The 18800-nt window shown below is 45.5% G+C and overlaps 2 protein-coding genes across 5 annotated transcripts in view; both read left to right on the forward strand.

The window, feature by feature from the left end:
• Nucleotides 1–8277: 8277 nt before the first annotated feature.
• On the forward strand, nucleotides 8278–15101 carry POLR3D (RNA polymerase III subunit D). 2 transcript variants are annotated; one of them, XM_059072479.2, is made up of 9 exons: nucleotides 8278–8428; nucleotides 8656–8825; nucleotides 10031–10074; nucleotides 10684–10835; nucleotides 11002–11126; nucleotides 11336–11504; nucleotides 11837–12102; nucleotides 12514–12666; nucleotides 12838–15101. In XM_059072479.2, the coding sequence occupies exons 2-9, from the start codon at nucleotides 8661–8663 to the stop codon at nucleotides 12958–12960; spliced, it is 1197 nt and encodes a 398-aa protein (XP_058928462.1). In that variant the 5' UTR covers nucleotides 8278–8428; nucleotides 8656–8660; the 3' UTR covers nucleotides 12961–15101. The 2 variants fall into 2 exon arrangements, with proteins under 2 accessions (XP_058928462.1, XP_058928461.1); XM_059072478.2 differs by having other exon boundaries at nucleotides 8281–8418.
• The window catches only part of PIWIL2 (piwi like RNA-mediated gene silencing 2), a 113179-nt gene continuing 108335 nt past the window's right edge, over nucleotides 13957–18800 (forward strand). For 2 of the 3 annotated variants that reach the window (XM_067039846.1, XM_067039848.1), the window contains exon 1: nucleotides 13957–14037. The gene's annotated coding sequence lies outside the window, so the exon portion shown is untranslated. The remainder of the gene's footprint in view (nucleotides 14038–18800) is intronic. The other variant, XM_059072464.2, reaches the window with a different exon arrangement.

The following is an 18800-nucleotide window of genomic DNA, read 5'->3' on the forward strand; positions in this document are numbered from 1 at the left end:
CGGATGAAACCAAACAACTGCCAAGATGCACTTCGGCTGCATTTTTTTTAAAAATAACTTTTTATTACACAAGCCATACGTGATTATTGTAGAAAGACGAGAATTAATTCTAAAATTTGAGAGAATTAAAATTGCTGGTTTCCTCACATTCAGAAATAGGTGTATATGATATATACTTTATTAGCAAAAATAGGAAGTATAAATACTGTTTTATAACCTGCTTCTTTCACTTACCAGTACTTTTTCTGTTCATTACATCGTCTTTCTACAGTTGTTTTTTTTTGGCCACACCGCTCTTAGTTCCCTGACCAGGGATTGAACCTGGGCCTACGGTAGTGAAAGCACCAAGTTCTAATCACTGGACCACCAGGGAATTCCCTACAGTATTGTTTTAAATTTAAATATGTTTTATTTCTTTGGAGCCAATTCCCATCTCCTCTGATTAACTTAGTTTACTTTTTCTCCATTCTAAACAACACTGCAAGGGACATTCTTGCAGCAAAATCTCTTCCCAAGCTTTAATTATTTTTTCCAGTAAAATATTAAGAGGTATAATAAATATATAGGGACCTTATTTGGATACTGATTTCACAGCAGTTAAAATTTGAATACTAACTGGGTCTTTGATAATATTTAGGAATTATTAATTCTGATAATATTTTAGGGTTATTCTTTTTTTTTTTTTTTTTTTTTTTTTTTTAGCGGTATGCGGGCCTCTCACTGTTGTGGCCTCTCCCATTGCGGAACACAGGCTCCGGCCGCGCAGGCCCAGCGGCCATGGCTCACGGGCTCAGTTGCTCCGCGGCATGTGGGATCCTCCCGGACCAGGGCACGAACCCGTGTCCGCCGCATCGGCAGGCGGACTCTCAACCACTGCGCCACCAGGGAAGCCCCCTAGGGTTATTCTTCTAAGAGAATATCCTTCAGCGATACACATTCTAATATTTATGGATGAATAACATCATATCTGTGATTTGTTTCAAGATAATCTCGGGGGGACATGAGGTGTTTCCATGTTAAATATTATATCTAAGCTATGATTACAATTATAACAAAAGCGTCTATTCAGCACCAAGACACGGTGCTAGGCATGCGATTCTCGCAACGACCTTGAGGGGTGGTTCTATCAACCCCATTTTCAAAGGCGGATAGTGGGAAATGAGACTCGATCCATAAGAAGTCAAGCTAGAGTCAAATCACGTCTGAGTACAAAGGCTGGGTTCTTCGTGGTAGCAGGGCACAGAGCAAATATAGAGTCTGAGGTAACAGAGGATGAGTCTGTAAGTGAAAAAAATCTACAGTCTTAACATTGCTCATGCACTTTTTAGACTCAAAATGTTTACGTCTGTTTCCCCATGGTTGAACTAAGTGTGGCGATCTCAGGGGCCGATGAATGCAGACACATCCAGACAGCCCATAAAAACCACCTTGTTCATTTACAAGTGTCGACAATGACAGGAGTGGGCAGTGACTGTTTATGAGAACTGTGTGGATTTCTCAGGGCTTATTTTCTTTACCTGTTCAAAATTATGTTTAGACCTCCTACAACCCTCACCAGTCACCTATTTCGAATTTACTAAAGAACATTAATTCTAAAATCTGGACACATTCCTGAGTATTCATTCAACTAAAGAATATAATGTGTTTTTTAGCTTTTTAAAACTGAAATATGTAGCAACTTTAAGACATGGAAAAATACCGAATTATATTTAAGGACTCTGAAAAGCTATTAGAAGAGACACTAATGAAACGTTGGAGGGGCAGAAGAAATTTCAAGGGAAGAAGATCAAGAACAATGAAGAAAGAATCACAAGTGAAATGAGAAGGGGAAGGACAATTCAGATAGAATGAAGGTACTGGAATAGTCACTAAGCTCTACCTGAAGTGGACCAGCATAACGTAGGAACTATGGAATACCCCTGGACACAGCATGGCAAGATACCTGGGACAACACATACTGAATACGTGAACTCCGGCCAGGCTAGAAAGGCCTCCCTCCACACTTACTCTGTTTAGAGAGTTGCATAGGAAAGAACCTAGAGAGAAGACATAGGAAAATGCAAGGCAAAGATGGCTTTTACATGAATGGTGCCAAAGTTAAATTACAGATACAATCCACCTGGAAACAATCCACCCTTATTTTTCTTTTCTTTTTTTCTTTTCAAGATTTGTGTGGTTTTTTTTGGATGTGGACCATTTTAAAAGTCTTTACTGGATTTGTTACAATATTGCTTCTGTTTTATGTTTTGGTTTTTTGACCGCAAGGCATGTGGGTTCTTACCTCCCCGACCGGGGATTGAACCCACACCCCTGGCATTGGAAGGCGAAGTCTTAACCACTGGACCGCCGGGGAGGTCCCAACCCTTGTTTTTCTACTGCACATCCAAATGGGCTACTTGGCCTCACCACAAACTGGAATCCATTCATTCATTCAACAAAAATGTAGTGGGTCCTTCACTACATATCAGGTGATGTTTTAGGCAATGAGGATATGTAGTGGGAGGAGGGGGAAAAAAATTCCCTGCTCTTAGGGATTTACTTTCTGGTAAGGGGAAAACAGACAGTAAACAAACTCTCTATTAGGTAGTGATAAGTGCTATGGAGAAAGTCAGTACATAGGGATAGGGAATGTCATGGGGGAATGGGAAGTTACAATTTTAAACAAGGCCATCAGAGAAGGCCTGAAAAAGGTGACTTTGGGCTAAAAAGCCTGAAGGGAGGGAGGGAGCCATACCGAATTTTGTGGGGGAAGAGCATTCCCGGTAGCAAGAGCAGAGGTCCCGAAGCACAGGCCCTGAAGCGGGAGCATGCCGGGTTGCTCCAGATACAGCAAGGGAACCAGTGCAGCAGACAAGGGAGCAAGTGGAAGGCGGTAGGGATTGAGGACAGGGAGGGGATGGAGGGACAGATTATGCAGGGCTGTGTAGGCCTGTCTAAAACCTCTGGTTTGTACTGCGAAATGGGAAGCCACTGGGCAGTTTAGAGCAGAGACTGACCCGATGTGAAATATGTTAATTATGCTCTGTTGAGATGTGGCTGAGGGCGTCCAGGTGGAAACAGGGATGCCTGTTACGAGGCTATTACAATAATCACAGCCTCCTCATTAGAGGTGGCCTGGACCAAGGTGGGATGTCAGTGAAGGTGGTGAGAAGTGGTATACATTTGGAAGAGCTGATGTGTTAGAGGTATCGCATGAGAAAAAGAGAAGAGTCAAGAATAACTCCAAGATTTTGAACTTGAACTCCTAGGAGGGATGGAGTTGCCATGTACTGAGATTGGGAACACTCTGGAGTAGTTTGAGGAGGAAGATCAAGAGTTTGGATGTGGATATAGGTTGGAGATGCCTGGCAGACACCCAAGTGGAGGTGTGGGATAGGCAGAGATACGTATCTGGAGTTCAGAGAGGTCCAGATTGAGATAAGCATTGAGGAGCTGTCAGCATACAGCACATAGTGCAAAGCTGAGAAACTGGACAATTGCAAAGGGAGAAAGCATAGAGAAAAAAGGGAAGAGTTCTCAGAACTGAATCCTACAGCTCTCCAGTGTTTCGAGGTCAAGGAGATGAGGAGGCAGCAGCAAATAAATGGCTGCAAAATAATGCAAACGAATTAGGATAAGTTATTCATAGAGAACATGTAATAGCTCGAACTTGGATAACATTTTCAACCACATATTCCTTTTATTCTACTGATGTGTATTCAGAAGTGTTCTTTATTCATTTAGCATTTCAAGTGCCATCAAGAATTCACAGGAACAGCCTTTCGACAGAATCAGTTTATACCTTCTGAAATCTGCATTTAGACTCCAAAAAACTGTTCTTAAAGACTTTGATTATTAGTTTCATTAAGTTATCAGACAAAAATCAGATTATTGTCTTTACTATGAAATGTGTAAAAATAAAATGCAATGTTATTAATAACAAATTAAGGTCTGCTAGAATCACAGATATGATTGCCCATGGTTTGGCTAGTAATGATTTACAACTTTCTTTGAGGCTAATAAGAGAATGAACACTCGTCCACAGAAAATGAAGAGGGAGATGCTGGAGCAAATGAGGAAAGCAGGATGGTGCCGAAAGTATATCAGCCTGATTAGAGGGAAAATTGGAGAGTACTCTTAATGGGAAATTATAATAATTGTTGTTAGGAAGTAAACCCACAAATGTAAAAGTTAGAAGGCAGAGAGTATTCTTTCTCTTTCCTCTTTCCTAAGTATTCTTTCCTCTTGTCCTTTCGGCCTGAAAAGTGCTGCAGAAATCCAAGAAGCACTGCAGTAAGGAAACTGGTTAAGTAAAGTATGATGCAAGACAACAATTTGGAATAATATTTAGCCATTAAAAAACATAATTTAGGGCTTCCCTGGTGGCACAGTGGTTAAGAATCCGCCTGCCAATGCAGGGGACATGGGTTCGAGCCCTGGTCCAGTAAGATCCCACATGCCGTGGAGCAACTAAGCCTGTGTGCCACAACGACTGAGCCTGTGCTCTAGAGCCTGGGAGCCACAACTACTGAAGCCTGTGTGCCTAGAGCCCGTGCTCCGCAACAAGAGAAGACACCGCAATGAGAAGTCTGCGTGCCTCAACGAAGAGTAGCCTCCACTTGCAATTAGAGAAAGCGCACGCACAGCAACAAAGACCCAACACAGCCAAAAATAAATAAAATTTTAAAACCATAATTTAGAATATTTAGTAACTCAGAAATGTTTATAGTATATTAAGAGAAAAAAGCAGATTATAGAACCATATATAAAATGTTTCCATTTTTAATTTTGATATAATTTTTAAAGGTTACTATCCATTTGCAGTTATTACAAAATATTGGCTACATTCCCTGTGCTGTACAATACATCCTTGAGCCCACCTTACACCCAATAGTTTGTACCTCCCACAGCCACATCCCTATATTGTCCTCCCACCCACCCCCACTGATAACCACTAGTTTGTTCTTTATATGTGTGAATCTGCTCCTTTTTTGTTATATTCACTAGCTTGTTGTATTTTTTAGATTCCACGTATAAGTGATATCACACAGTATTTGTCTTTCTCTGACTGATTTCATTTAGCACAATGCCCTCCATGTCCACCCATGTTGCTGCAAATGGCAAATTTTCGTTCTTCTTTATGGCTGAGTAGTATTCCATTGTATATATATACCACATCTTTACCCATTCATCTCTTGATGGACACTTAGTTTGTTTCCTTGTCTTGGCAATTGTAAATAATGCTGCTATGAACATTGGGGTGCACCTATCTTTTCAATTAGTGGGTTTTTTTCAGATATATACCCAGGAGTGGAATTGCTGGGTCATCTGGTAGCTCTATTTTTAGTTTTTTAAGAAACCTCCATACTGTTTTCTACAGTGGCTGCTACAATTTACATTCCCAAGAACAGTGTACAAAGGTTCCCTTTTCTCCACATCCTCGCCAACGTTTGTTATTTGTAGACTTTGATAATAGCCATTCTGACAGGTGTGAGGTGATATCTCATTGTGGTTTTGATTTGCATCTTTAATAATTAGTAGTTTTGAGTATCTTTTCATGTGCCTGTTGGCCATCTGCATTTCTTCTTTGGAAAAATGTCTCTTCAGTTCTTCTGTCCATGTTTTAATTGGGTTGTTTGCTTTTTTTGATGTTGAGTTGTTCATTTATAGTTATTATACTCCATTTACAGTTATTATAAAATATTGGCTGTATTCCCATTGTTGTACAAGATATCCTTGTAGCTTATTTTACACCTAATAGTTTGTATCTACTATTGCACCCCTACTCCCAGATTGACCATTCCCCACTTCCCTCTTCCCACTGGTAACCACTAGTTTGTTCTCTATATATGTGAATCTTCTTTTTTGTTACATTCACTAGTTTGTTGTGTTTTTTAGATTCCACATATAAGTGATATCATATGGTATTTATCTTTCTCTGTCTTACTTATTTCACTTAGCAATAATGCCCTCCAAGTCTGTCCATGTTGCTGCAAATGGCAAATTTTCATTCTTTTTTATGGATGAGTCGTATTCCATCATGTGTATGTCTCTCTCTCTCTATATATATATATATATATGAATGCTTTTTAAAATTTCCAAATTTTCTACAGTGAATAAGTATCTTTGTAAAAAACAAATAAAACAAAAACCTAGGAGCTGCTAGAAAGCTGCTGGACCTCAAAGTCCAGAGAATGAAATCAAAGCAGTTTTATCTAGTGCCCCAGTCAGAAGCTAAGAGCTGCTCTGCATAGCTCTGTAAGGGACAGGAAGAGTTTTCCTTTGTTTAGGTTTAGTTATATAAAACCAATATGGAGAAAAGACGTTGAAAAAAGTCTGGTTTAGAAACCAACACAACAAAATATTAATATATTATTAAATTGACAAAAATTAAAAAAATTTTAAGAGCCAATACTCAGAACAATGTGGCAAAATGTTATATATACTCTTACATATGACATACATTTATGTATACATTTTCTTACTGGTGATGTACATCAGCACAACCCTTTTTGAAAGCAATTCAGCAAAATGGATGAACAACCATAAAATGTGCATGTTCAAAATGGTACAGCCACTGTGAAAACAGTTTGGCAGTTTCTGATAAAATTAAGCATACAACTATCGTTCAACCCAACAATTGCACTTGTGGGCATTTATCCCAGAGAAAGAAAAACTTACACAAAAACCTGTACATGTGTGTTCATAGCAGCTTTATTTCTGATAGCCCCAAACTGAAAACAACCCAGATGTTCTTCAAAGGATGAATAGTTAAACAAACCGTGGATATTCAGCAATAAAAAGGAATGAACTAGTTATACGTGCACGATACATGCAACAACTTGGATAATCTCCAGGGAATTATGCTGAGTGAACAAAGCAATCCCAAGAAGTCACATATTGTATTATTCCATCTTTGAATGATTTCCACTCTGGAAATAACAAAAGTATAAGAGAACAGATTAGCAGTTGCCAGGGACGTGTGGGAGGGAGGGAAGTGTGGCTGTAAAAGGGCACTAGAGGATCCTTGTGGTAATGGAAATGTCTTGTATTTTGCCTATCAATGTAGATATTCTGGTTGTGATAGTGTACTACAGTTTTACAATATGATACTATTGGGGAACCTGAGTAAAAGGTACTTGGGATCTCCACATTATTTCTTACGACTGCACGTGTATCTACTATTATCTCAAAATAAAAAAAATTTTACTTAAAAAAATAAAGTACGTCTTCTTTTGGCCAGTTATCAGAAGTCTGGAAATTTGTTCTAGGAATATAATCCAGAAGAAAAAACTTTAAAGGCACCAGATGTTCACTACAGTGGCGTTTACAGTAGGGAAAAGAAACAATTTAAGTGTCCAAACAGGAACACAGACAAAGCGTGACATAGCCACCCAAGAATTATGCAGTCGTTTGATGCATCAACAAAGCAACGTTATTTGAAAAGGGAGGATTCAAAATTGTGGTACAATATAAAATCTCTGTGAGGGGGATTGTAATATATTACAGAAGTTCTAATAGTTATTCTATGTGAAATTCTAACAAATGTTTTCCTTCCCTCAAGCTATCTGTAATGTTACATGGTTTTTAAATGGTTTGGGGGTGGAGGGAACGAGAGTAAAGGACATTTTTTTATGTTAAATTACAAATGTCGGAGTCACGATAAAAGTTCTTTAAATCTGTCCCTCAGAACCAACAGAACAAACTTCATTTTTCAGGTTCCAGGGTAGGAACAAGAGTGCATACAAGGGTCCACAGTAACGAGCCCAGGGCAGGTGCCATTAGGCACCCGATTCATCCGCTGCAGCTGCTCCAGCGCTATGCCCACAGCCCAACCCCAGGATCCCACCAGGAGTCCGGGGAAGGGACCCCCGAACAAGGGCGAGGATGCAGCCCGGAGGTGCAGTGACCACTCCAAGGTCACCAGCGAGCTGGCAGTCGAGGCTCGGCCCGGCCCAGCCCAGAGCTCCCAGACTCTGAGTCGGGATCTCGCTCTCTCTCCCGCGTCCCCCGCGTCCCCCGCCCCAACCCAAGCTTCGACCCCAAGGCTCCACAGCGGCGAACTCCCACGTTGCGTCCAGGCTGCCACCCGGCCCCCAGACCCTGAGCTGGCGCCCCCACCTCACGCCGCCGGCCAAGACCCCCCTAGCGCTGCAGCGTGGCGTGACCTACACCATACCCCGCTTCCTTTTTCGCCCTCTCAACCCAGCTTTTCCCGACTCCGGGAAGAACCGGGAAGAGAAGGCGGAGGGGAGCTAGGCGCCGCCGGATAAATACTGTGGCTCGGCCCCGCCCACCGACCTCACTTCCGCCCCGCGACAAGATGGCGGCGCCCGCGCCGTGCCACGCAGACTTCCGCCCGGCGCCGAGGCCTGGGGCCGACCACAGGTCGCCTAGGAGGTGAAGTCGGGACGTGCGTGGTGCGGAGCTGTATCCTGGGTGCGCTGGGGTGCGTCGTTGCCTCGTGCCTGGTCGGGAGCCTGGGAAGACGGCGAGCCAAGTGGTCTGGCCGCGGTGGTCCGGGGAGTCTCGCCACGTGGGAGGGGGAGGAGCTGAGACGCTGCGGGAGGGACGCGCTGACGGGGGGCGGGAGGCCACGTGGGCGCGGTTCCGCACAGGGTCCGCGTGTCTTCCCCCTCGAGTGACCTCGTTACCCCTTTCCTCCTTCTCTCCCAGGCACCATGTCAGAAGGAAACGCTGCGGGCGAGCCCAGTGCTCCAGGAGGGCCCCGACCCCTCCTTTCTGGGGCGCGGGGGCTTATCGGGCGGAGGCCGGCGCCTTCCCTCACCCCGGGCCGCCTTCCTTCCATCCGCTCCAGGGATCTCACCCTCGGGGGAGTCAAGAAGGTACCCGACGGCACCTTTCTAAAGAAACCCAACTACCCTGAATTCCAGGCACATGGGGGTTTGACCGATGTTCCTGTAGGGCCTAGCGTGGTGTTGAGCCTCACGAATCTTGTTGTCAGACTTACGCCTACAATTTCTGGGGAGCCTACCGTACCTTCCAATCAAGCTACTGGGTACAAACTGTTGACATGGCTCTCAGAGATGACCGAAGAGCAGAGAATCCTAATTAGCTCAAAAGCAACTTGAGCAGTGTTTATTTCGTTTTTGTGTGTGTCTTGGACACCTTTAACAAACCCGTGAAAGCCACGCAGGCATAAACTTTACCTTCAGTTTAAGAGAGTTCTGAATTTGACCTGGATCCCAGTGTGCAAACTTCTGATCCAAGGTATTATGATTCTTAGGCATGGTATTAGAGGCTCTGAGTCCTTTCCTATTATGTTTATGACTGTAGATGTAAAGGGTAGCCCTTAAAGAGGATGGGGAGGATGACAGCATAAAGCAGCCAGTTTTTTTTTTTTCTTTTGCGGTATGCGGGCCTCTCACTGTTGTGGCCTCTCCCGTTGCGGGGCACAGGCTCCGGACGCGCACGCCTAGCGGCCATGGCTCACGGGCCCAGCCGCTCCGCGGCACGTGGGATCTTCCCGGACCGGGGCACGAACCCGTGTCTCCTGCATCCGCAGGCGGATTCTCAACCACTGCGCCACCAGGGAAGCCCTAGCAGCCAGTTTTTGAAGACCAAAGTTTACCTTTGGAAATTCTGGTGGCAGTCTAACCCGATCCTCTGTTTGTGAGTGCTGGCAGATCTGTCTTCCCTACTTGAGCCTTGCTGCTAGAGCTCTTTCCCTATGATACTGTCTGGTGTCTATAGCAGTTTGAAGACAAGGGGTGAGGTTAGGTAAATTGCTTTGCTATTATAAGTCCTGAGGGCTCTCCTTTCAGGGGGCAGAAGCTGAGGCTGCTATTTAAGTGTTTTTTGATGCCCCTTTTCTTCTATGTGTAACTCCACTGTCACCATGACATGACATTCCTCCTTTTCAAACAAGTGTCCCTTTCTGTAAATCTTTGACAACGTAGTGTGGAATGTGCAGAAGAGAGAGCCATGTTGGTCTTTGTCCACAGAAGATGCCCCTTTGGAAGTTTTTATTTTCCTCTGTGCTCTGGGATCAGAATTTACCAAATCAGTGACTCCTGTATTTTACTTTCAGAAAACCTTCACCCCAAATATCATCAGTCGGAAGGTCAAGGAAGAGTAAGTAGCTAGGCCTGAATACTTGCCCCTTATTTACTTGTTCTGAATTTGGGCCTTTGGGGAAATAACTAAGTATGTGGCTCAGAAATTTAAATTTTTAGATTTAGTTCTTTTCAGTAGTGATTTTCAACCCTGGCTCCCAGGTGACTCTAGTGTGCAAGCTTTAAAAAAATACAGATGCCTGGGAGTCCATCCCTAAAATAGTGGTTTAACTTGTTTGCAATGAAACAGAGTGATTATCTTTTATAGCCAGAGTTGAGAGCCTGTAGTTTGGGCAAAGATGTATCAGGTTTCCCTTAAGTTATTTTGCAATGCAGCTTTCCTACTTTTAGTCAATACCCCCAAATCCACATTTGGGGGCAGTCTCTATAATTCAACTTTTGAGTTATAGTTCTAACTATACACTCTCAAACAAAAAGGTAAAGTACAGTAGACTGAAAGGACTGTGCTTCAGCAAGGAAGTGAAAAAGGTGCTAGGCTTGAGATTGGGTGTTCTGCTTCTCATGATGTAGTTGTTGGCTCATGTGGAGCGGAGTGTATGGGAGAGTAAGACCAGTTCTTGGAGGCAGGGGAAGTGAGTGGTTTCCCTTAATCCAGTGTCTTTTCCAGGCCCAAGGAAGAAGTAACTGTCAAGAAGGAGAAGCGTGATAGGGATAGAGACCGACAGCGAGAGGGCCATGGACGGGGCCGGGGGCGCCCAGAAGTGATCCAGTCCCACTCTATCTTTGAGCAGGGCCCAGCTGAAATGATGAAGAAAAAGGGTACAAAGCTGCCGGGGCTCTGGGAGGAAGGAATTGGTGGATTTCAGTTCAGACTGCTCAAGAGAAGGGCAAGGGCGGTGGCATTCCCCTGCTTGCTCCCAGTTTAGTGTTCCAAGTTGCTGTTGGCCCCTTCCTTACTCCTGGTGAACTGGGTGGTTTCCCACAGGGAACTGGGATAAGACGGTGGATGTGTCGGACATGGGGCCCTCTCACATCATCAACATCAAAAAGGAGAAGAGGGAGACAGATGAAGAAACAAAACAGATTCTGCGTATGCTGGAGAAGGATGATGTAGGTACCAGCAGGCTGGGGGGATGGGGCTTCTTTGTGTGATGAAAAGCGCTTCAGGGGAACCAAGTCGGGGGAAGCAGAGCTCTCTGATGTCCCGGAAGCCTGGTGAGCGGCGGGAATCTTCGATGAGAAAAGGACTAAGGCGGACTACGCTCCAAGTATTTGTGTATGCTGGCCCCACCATGTGACCCCCGACTTTTCTTTGGCAGTTCATCGATGACCCTGGGCTGAGGAATGACACTCGAAATATGCCTGTGCAGCTGCCGCTGGCTCACTCAGGCTGGCTTTTTAAGGAAGAGAATGAAGAGCCAGATGTTAAACCTTGGCTGGCTGGCCCCAAGGAAGAGGACATGGAGGTGGACGTGCCTGCTGTGAAAGGTACTTTGTGTCAATTAACACGTTGTCTCCTTTTCTCCAGCTGTCCCGCAAGAGCGAGTTTCCCAGACCGCTGCTGCTAAGCCGGTCCTCTCCCACTCCACAGGACCTGAGTACGCTCAGCGGGTTCATGCTGACGGAGATCAGGGGGCCCAGCCTGCGACACTCCTTTTTAAATAAGTCACACAGCTCCTGGATCCCTCTTTCAAAGCAGAGTTTCCTTCCAGCTCCCTGGCTGAGTGACAGTGGAGCAGACCAGGCCGAAGGGATGGGTGCAGTGAGGGGGCATAGGGGCTGGCCACCGATAGCCCTTCCAATTCTGTTATCTCGGGCAGTGAAAGAGGAGCCACGAGATGAGGAAGAGGAGGCCAAGATGAAGGCTTCTTCCAGAGCAGCCAGGAAGACCCCGGGCCTCCCGAAGGACGTATCTGTGGCAGAGCTGCTCAGGGAGCTGAGCCTCACGCAGGAGGAAGAGCTGCTGTTCCTCCAGCTGCCAGACTCACTCCCCGGCCAGCCGCCCACTCAGGACGTCAAGCCTATCAAGACGGAGGTGCAGAGCGAGGACGGACAGATGGTGGTTATAAAGCAGGAGAAAGACCGGGTATGTTCACGATTGAGTTCTGTGAAGATGCAGGGGACCAGGAGGGGAAAGAGCCACCTGTAGGGGGAAGCAAAGGTGTGCCGCCCACGCTGAAATGCGAGAGTAACATGCATTTGTTCTTTCTGCCCCGAGGGCCTTGGGGCTTTCTACTTCAATCCCGCTTGTATGTGTGTTTCTCACAATGAGATATTTTGAATGTGTACAAATGAGAGAACGTAAACTCTCATATACCATTACCCGGCTTTATCAGTTACTGATATTTTGTCCGTTTATTTATGTTTGCTGTGGTTTGGGTTTTGTTTTGTTTTTCGACCAGTGTCAGGCAGCCCCGGGAAAAGGCCCTGTCTGGGGAGCTAAAGGATGGAGGGAAGGGCTCCTTACCCAGTTTCCACCCCCTCATTGTCTTCACAGGAAGCCAGGCTGGCGGAGAATGCTTGTACCCTGGCTGACCTGACAGAGGGTCAGGTCGGCAAGCTGCTCATCCGCAAGTCAGGGAAGGTGCAGCTCCTCCTGGGCAAGGTGACTCTGGACGTGACGATGGGGACCACCTGCTCTTTCCTGCAGGTGAGAGCCTGCTGGGTCGGGACGGAGGCTCTTCAAGACATGCGGAGTGTTGAGGACTTGGTGCTGAATGTGGAGGAAGGGTTCTTGGGATTATCACGTTGAAATCACAGGACTGAGCGAGTGATAGGCTTTGCGGTTTTGGTTCTCATCTCTGTCTCTCTTGATTGGCAGGAGCTGGTGTCCGTGGGCCTTGGAGACAGTAGGACGGGTGACATGACAGTCCTGGGACACGTAAAGCACAAACTTGTATGTTCTCCCAATTTTGAATCCCTGTTGGATCACAAACACCGGTAAAATGAGCAGATGGAGGATGGTGGCGATCGTGTCCACGGCTGCTGCCTGCTCCAGACGCTGTGTCCTCAAATCTGTTCCACCCGGAAGGCGCCTGTTTAGCCCACCCACTCCAGCCATTGTCCCAGTTTTCCCCACGTGGCTCCTTCCCGCAGCAGCTGTGAACGGCGCAGTGACCTTCCCACAGCACGGAAACTGCCCACCCTCGCTGCTGGGGGGCTTGTCCCTGCTATTTATTTTTATATTTATGGCTTACCTCTTCAACTGACTGCATCCTCCCCGGGTGGAGAGGGGGCACGGTCTGGGAAAGGACGGGCTCCTTCTCTTGGTGACGTCTTTGTTCTCAGGGTAGGAAGTGTCAGGACAGCTGCTGCTGCTGCCTCCTTCCTCCCGAGAGGCGGCACCAGAGAGAGAGCAGGGACTTCTCGAATCTGAGACTCAGCCCCAGCTCTGTCCGTTGCTAGTTGCGTGATTGGACAAACTACCTAACGTTTCTGAGCCTCATACTCCTCATCTGACAAAAATGAGGACGACACCTACCTCACAGGGTTGGCATGAGGATGCAGTGGAATATTGTCGATGAAAACTTGCACAAGGCCAGACATACACAGTAGGCGCTCAGTAAATGTTAGTTTAGTTTCCCTTCCACTGAATCTATTTTCAAACAAAAGAGAGATTCTGAGAATCTCAGATAAAGTGAATGGAGCTGCTTCATCCCACATTCTCACTCTGTGTCCTATCCCCCCAGCCTGATGCTCTGAAGGTTTGGGTTTGGGCCCTTCTGTGCCCTTTTTTTCCTAAGCGCTCTTGGGCAAGTGCTTCCTGTTCATTGCTGCGAGGCCCGAGCTGTAGGTGCCATCAGAAGTGACAAAGTCAGAGGCTCACTCCTCCCAGTGCCCTAGAGATGCCTTCGGGTGACATGGTGGTCCCAGGACTCCCTCCACCCTCACTCCTGCATAAGTAACTGCTACTATTCCAGTAGTTGCTTCCACTGTTTCTCAGAAGAAACCTGTGATCACTCCTGGAGAATTGTCACCACACCGAGTCAAATACTGCTGAAAAACAACCCTGGCTGAGATAGTAAGTAGAGATTTATTGAATAATGGCCTCACTTTGAATTTGAGAGGCCCACCTCTGTCTCCTGTCCTGGCATCACCTTGGATTCCACTGCCACTGGCCACGCTGGCCTTGTAGTTCATTGGTCTGTGGTCTTGTTCCTTTCAGCAGCTCACCACACTCTTGACCCTTCCTGTGTGTGGTCCCTGAGGAGCAGCTTCTCATTCCTCGTCCCTTGTCTGCAGGGCAGGGTCGGGGAGGTACCTCGGAGGTTGGGGAAGGCCGCCTCTTGCAGTGTTCGTGGTCATTAGACACCGGCAACGCAGCTCCCTTTGCTGTGAGCTTAACAGACCACCTCTGGAACAGGTGTGAACCACACAGACTCCTTTTAACTTAGGTGGCACAAGAGGTTTTGGAAGGATATGCCTTCCTTTAGTCTCGCCTTCTTTCTGTTCCTTGAACCTGTTTTGTATTCATCACCACTGGGGCTTCTCCTGCACCAAGCCCCTCAAGCCGCTTAGCCAGCAGCTAGGAGGCAGGATTGACTGTGTAGTCCCCACATCACCCCTTCTGTAGCTAAGAACTTGCGTGATCTCTCTTTGATGGTGCTGTTCTGGTCTCTGTTCTCGCTGTAGAGGACAGGTGAGCCGAAAGGGTCTTGGAGATGTGTGCCATGGAAGTCCTGTTTGGTCTAATGTTGAGCTTTGATGAACCAACTCCTTTTTTGTTCTCTGGGCTTCAGTGTTTGCTGCTTCTCCTTTTCCACAGCTAATGCACTGCCAGTGAGTCTCCATTGTAATCCTCTGTTTCTCTTGGTTACTTTGGTTCAAAAACACTCTTCTGCTTTTCCCGGCTAACTCAAAGGCCCTGCCTCGTTACGTTAGATGTTTGGTGTTTTGCAGTCTTTAGTTCTTTGACTCCTCCACGGAAGCTTGAGGAAGAGTGTGTAGCACTTTAACGTTCACCCCTTCGCCATTTCAAGTATCTTGGGGATCGACCGTTATGACCCTGCATCAGAGTCCCCACGACCTGTCTCTACATTCCTGATACACAGATTGAACATCGTCAATAAAAGTGTGGCAAAAAGACGAGGCAAGTCTGCTTTCTTGGCCAAGCCTCCAAAGCATACATTTCTACCAACAAATAAATGCAAGTAACAGGAGTAAAAAGCCCAAAGCCAAATTCATGTATGAGTGCAAATGGATGCAAATTTATTACTACCTGCATCTGTGTGTGTGCATTTTGTTAAGATGCCGAAAGCAAGCTGTAGGCTTGTTCATTTCTTAATTACATGATTAAGTGACAGAGTGTGGGCCTTCGAGTCAGGGTGGGGTGTGAATCTAATGCCACCAGTATAACATTGGGGAAAATCATTTATCCTCCCTAAGCTCAGTTTTATTCATTTTCTTTAAAAATGAGATAATAAGTAGCTTTTAAATAGGGTTGCTTTTAAATTACAGTGGACATAAAGCATTTATTTCATGGCAGACAGAAAAGTGCTGCTGTCAGGACGTGATCAGCACAAGTAACGGAAAACTAGACTGACGGTGACGTAAGCAATAAGAATGTTTAACTGTCTCATGTAACGGGCAGCCTGGAGATAGATGGTTCCAGAGTTGGGTGGCAACCCAAGATTTTCTTGGGTGCATTTGTTCTGCCATCCTTGGTGTTACAGAGTGGCTGTAACAACTCAGCATCATTTCTTCAAATGACAGTGTCCAGAGCCAAAGCAGGAAGCAAAGTAGACAACAGTAAAGGAACTTTCTCCTCATTCTGCTCATATCAGGGAGGAATATCCTTCAGAGGCCCAAAGAGACTTGCCCCTCTGTCTCTCTGATAGAGCGGACCTCATAACCACCCTTGGATGGGCACTGGCAAAGAGGGACGGGGGACCAGCTTGTCCCCTGGCGCTGATGCCTTGTTGCCTTTGAGACAGGGTTTTGTTAGTAGGGAAGAAACAGGAATGGCAGTTAGGTGTAAACAGTCCATGATAGTTGCCACCATGATTAAAAAATACTGTCTATTGTGCTAAACTCTAACTATATCTGGGTAGAATTTTTTTTAATGTTCAGTTACCTTTTATTCTACTAAATAAACCAGTTTTAACATTTTAGTGCATATTCTTTCAGACTACAAAATTGTGTATGTTACATTTGATGATATAAACATGCTGTTTTATCACATTTCATCTCACTCAAAAATACAGTTCTTCCGTGTTAATAGTAAGCATCTTGTACTTCAGATACTTCTGATCTAGCTGAAAATATCAGAGACAGCGCCCTGTAATCCTCCCAGACCTACCCAATTGATCACTCACACTTGGCTCTTTAAAGGAAGAGGCTTATTTCCTAGGTATAGTCACAGTGAAAACAAGTGATGTCCAATGCCGATTCATGCCACCCCCAGCCTAGTGCAGGATACTAACACAGTTGGGGCGTCCCCCTCTTAAGATGGCTACAGCTATAGTGACAGATGCCGTGTTGACAGCTGCTGTTGGACTGTGGTTCGGCTGCCAAAGTTCTACTGATGGAGGGTCGGAACTGGAGTGGGCTTAGGTCTCAAGGGCATCATCTGAAAAAATGGAGATAGAATGCCAATCCTAGGAGCCCCTCTGTGTGGCCAACTTCTGACTCAGCTCTTCTGAAGCATTTCTTCTGTCTCCTTCCATTGGAGCAGTCACTGGTCCAACTCCCTGAAAGCTGAGGCAGAGGTTAATTTGGCTCGTTTACATTTAAGACCCAGTCAGTTGGAAAAAATGCAGTCTTGATCATCACTGGCCCAACGGTTTTATCTTGTGTGCTTTTCAGGATTCAGTGGAGAAACAGAAACCATTCTAGGTACTCTAAGCAGAAAGATTTAATACAGGACGATAAGTATTTTTAGACTCTTTGGAAAGCTGGAGGAGTGAGCCATAGGTTGAGTCTCCAGGATTCAGAACCCTAGAGAACTGATTTACCAGGGGAGCTACACCCTCTGCTAGAATCAGGAAGGCGGAGGACCAGGATTGAGCTATGAGGACACACTGCATGGCTGCAATCTAGGGATCAGGAAATGCCCGCAGTCTCAACTGCCTGGAGAACCACAGAGCTAAAGGTTGCACCCTGGAACACCTGAAGAACCCCCCCCCACACATGCTGAGTGCCCTCTGTGTGCTAGGTACAGTTCAAGTGTAGTATTCGTTGGTGACAAAACAGAAAGGTCTCTGTCCTGGTGGAACTTGCATTCTAGTGAGGGAGACAGACAATAAGTATAAGTAAGTTACATAGTATTTAGAAGGTGATGAGTGCTTGGGAATTTTTTTAAGGGTAAGGGGAGTCTATGGGTGGTAGTATCACAGTAAGTAGGGTAGGCTTTGTTGAAAAAATATTTGAAGTGAGGCAGCAGGAACAGTAGGCAGTGGGGACAGTTAGGAGCTGACACTGTGAGAGAGGGGACAGTATCAGAGGTGGGGTGGGCAGCCCAGGTCCTGCAGGGCTTCGAAGCCATCGAAAGGACTTTGGCTTTATTCTAAGGGAAATGATTAGCTGTTGCAAGTGTCTCTTAGGTTTCAAAAGGCTCCCATTCGCTGCTGGGTTGAGACAAGGGTAGAAGCAGAGGCACCAGTTTGGAGGCTGCTGCATTAACCCAGGCAACAGACGGCAGTGGCTTGGACCAGGGTTAATGGTGGAGGTGTTGGGAAGTGGTTGGATGCTAGATACTTATTTCAAAGGTAGAGCCACCTCGATCTGCTGATAGAGTAGATGTGGGGTGTGAAAGAGCAGAATCAAACAGCCAAAGCAGTAGGAAGGTGGGCCATACCTCCACCTTTCAAATCCCATTGGTAGAACCTAACTCACACCCAGCATCTTCATGCAAGGCAAGTGATCTTGGAAAATGTAGCCATCCCCCTTCTAGCCCCAGTAATCCAGGCTGGCACTTTATAAAGTGGTGGTTGATGAGTGCATGTTCAACCACATTCAGCAGAGTTGGCTTAAGTATCCAAAATTGGAAGGTAAAGCTTTCTGTGGCCATGTCATGCTGCCAATACAAAGTTCTCTGATTCGTTTCCTCAAAACAGTATACTCCAAATGAAAACACAGTACCCAAGACTGACTGTGCTCAGTGTGACTCACGCATTTTCCCAGGGCAAGATAATACAGGAATTCTTTTGGAAACAGGTCTTACACTGTACAGCATAACATTAATGGCTACATTAGAATGCATCTTTGGACTATCAAAATTGACCCCAATATTCCCTGATTTCTAGACAATTTTGGGTTTTCCAATTTTTCACGATTTTAAAAGTGATGTGATAAACTATTTTGTAGTTAAATTGTTTCTGATATCCTCATTATTTCCTTAGGATGTCTTTAAGTTAAAAATGGCTTTTCTGACATTAAAAGTGTCAAATTCTATGCCATCTTTAAGGCTTTTGGTAGATAACGCCCTCCAGAATGCTTGCACCTGTCCACATGCCCATCAACAGTGTGTAAGAGTTGCTTGTGCATTTGTGAAGTTAATGTATAATCGAGATTCTGGTTTTGAACTATATAAATGTAAAAAGATGCTGAGTAGAGACCTGACCTGTACTCAGCTGACCCTCAGGGTAGATAACTAATGTTTTCTCTCTTCCCTCTGTCAGACGCCAAAGGGGGTTGATGTGTAAAGAACATGCTGCCCCCACAGTTGGGTTATATGCTTTCCAAGTCAGTTGTGTTTTTCCCAATCTTGCTTTTGCCAGTTTTGTTCACTATTGTACTTACATAATTCAGTTAAACATGGTATAAACTGATAAAATATGAGGATTA

The sequence above is a fragment of the Kogia breviceps genome, chromosome 8 (assembly GCF_026419965.1).
Source record: "Kogia breviceps isolate mKogBre1 chromosome 8, mKogBre1 haplotype 1, whole genome shotgun sequence".
NCBI classification, from domain to species: Eukaryota; Metazoa; Chordata; class Mammalia; order Artiodactyla; family Physeteridae; genus Kogia; species Kogia breviceps.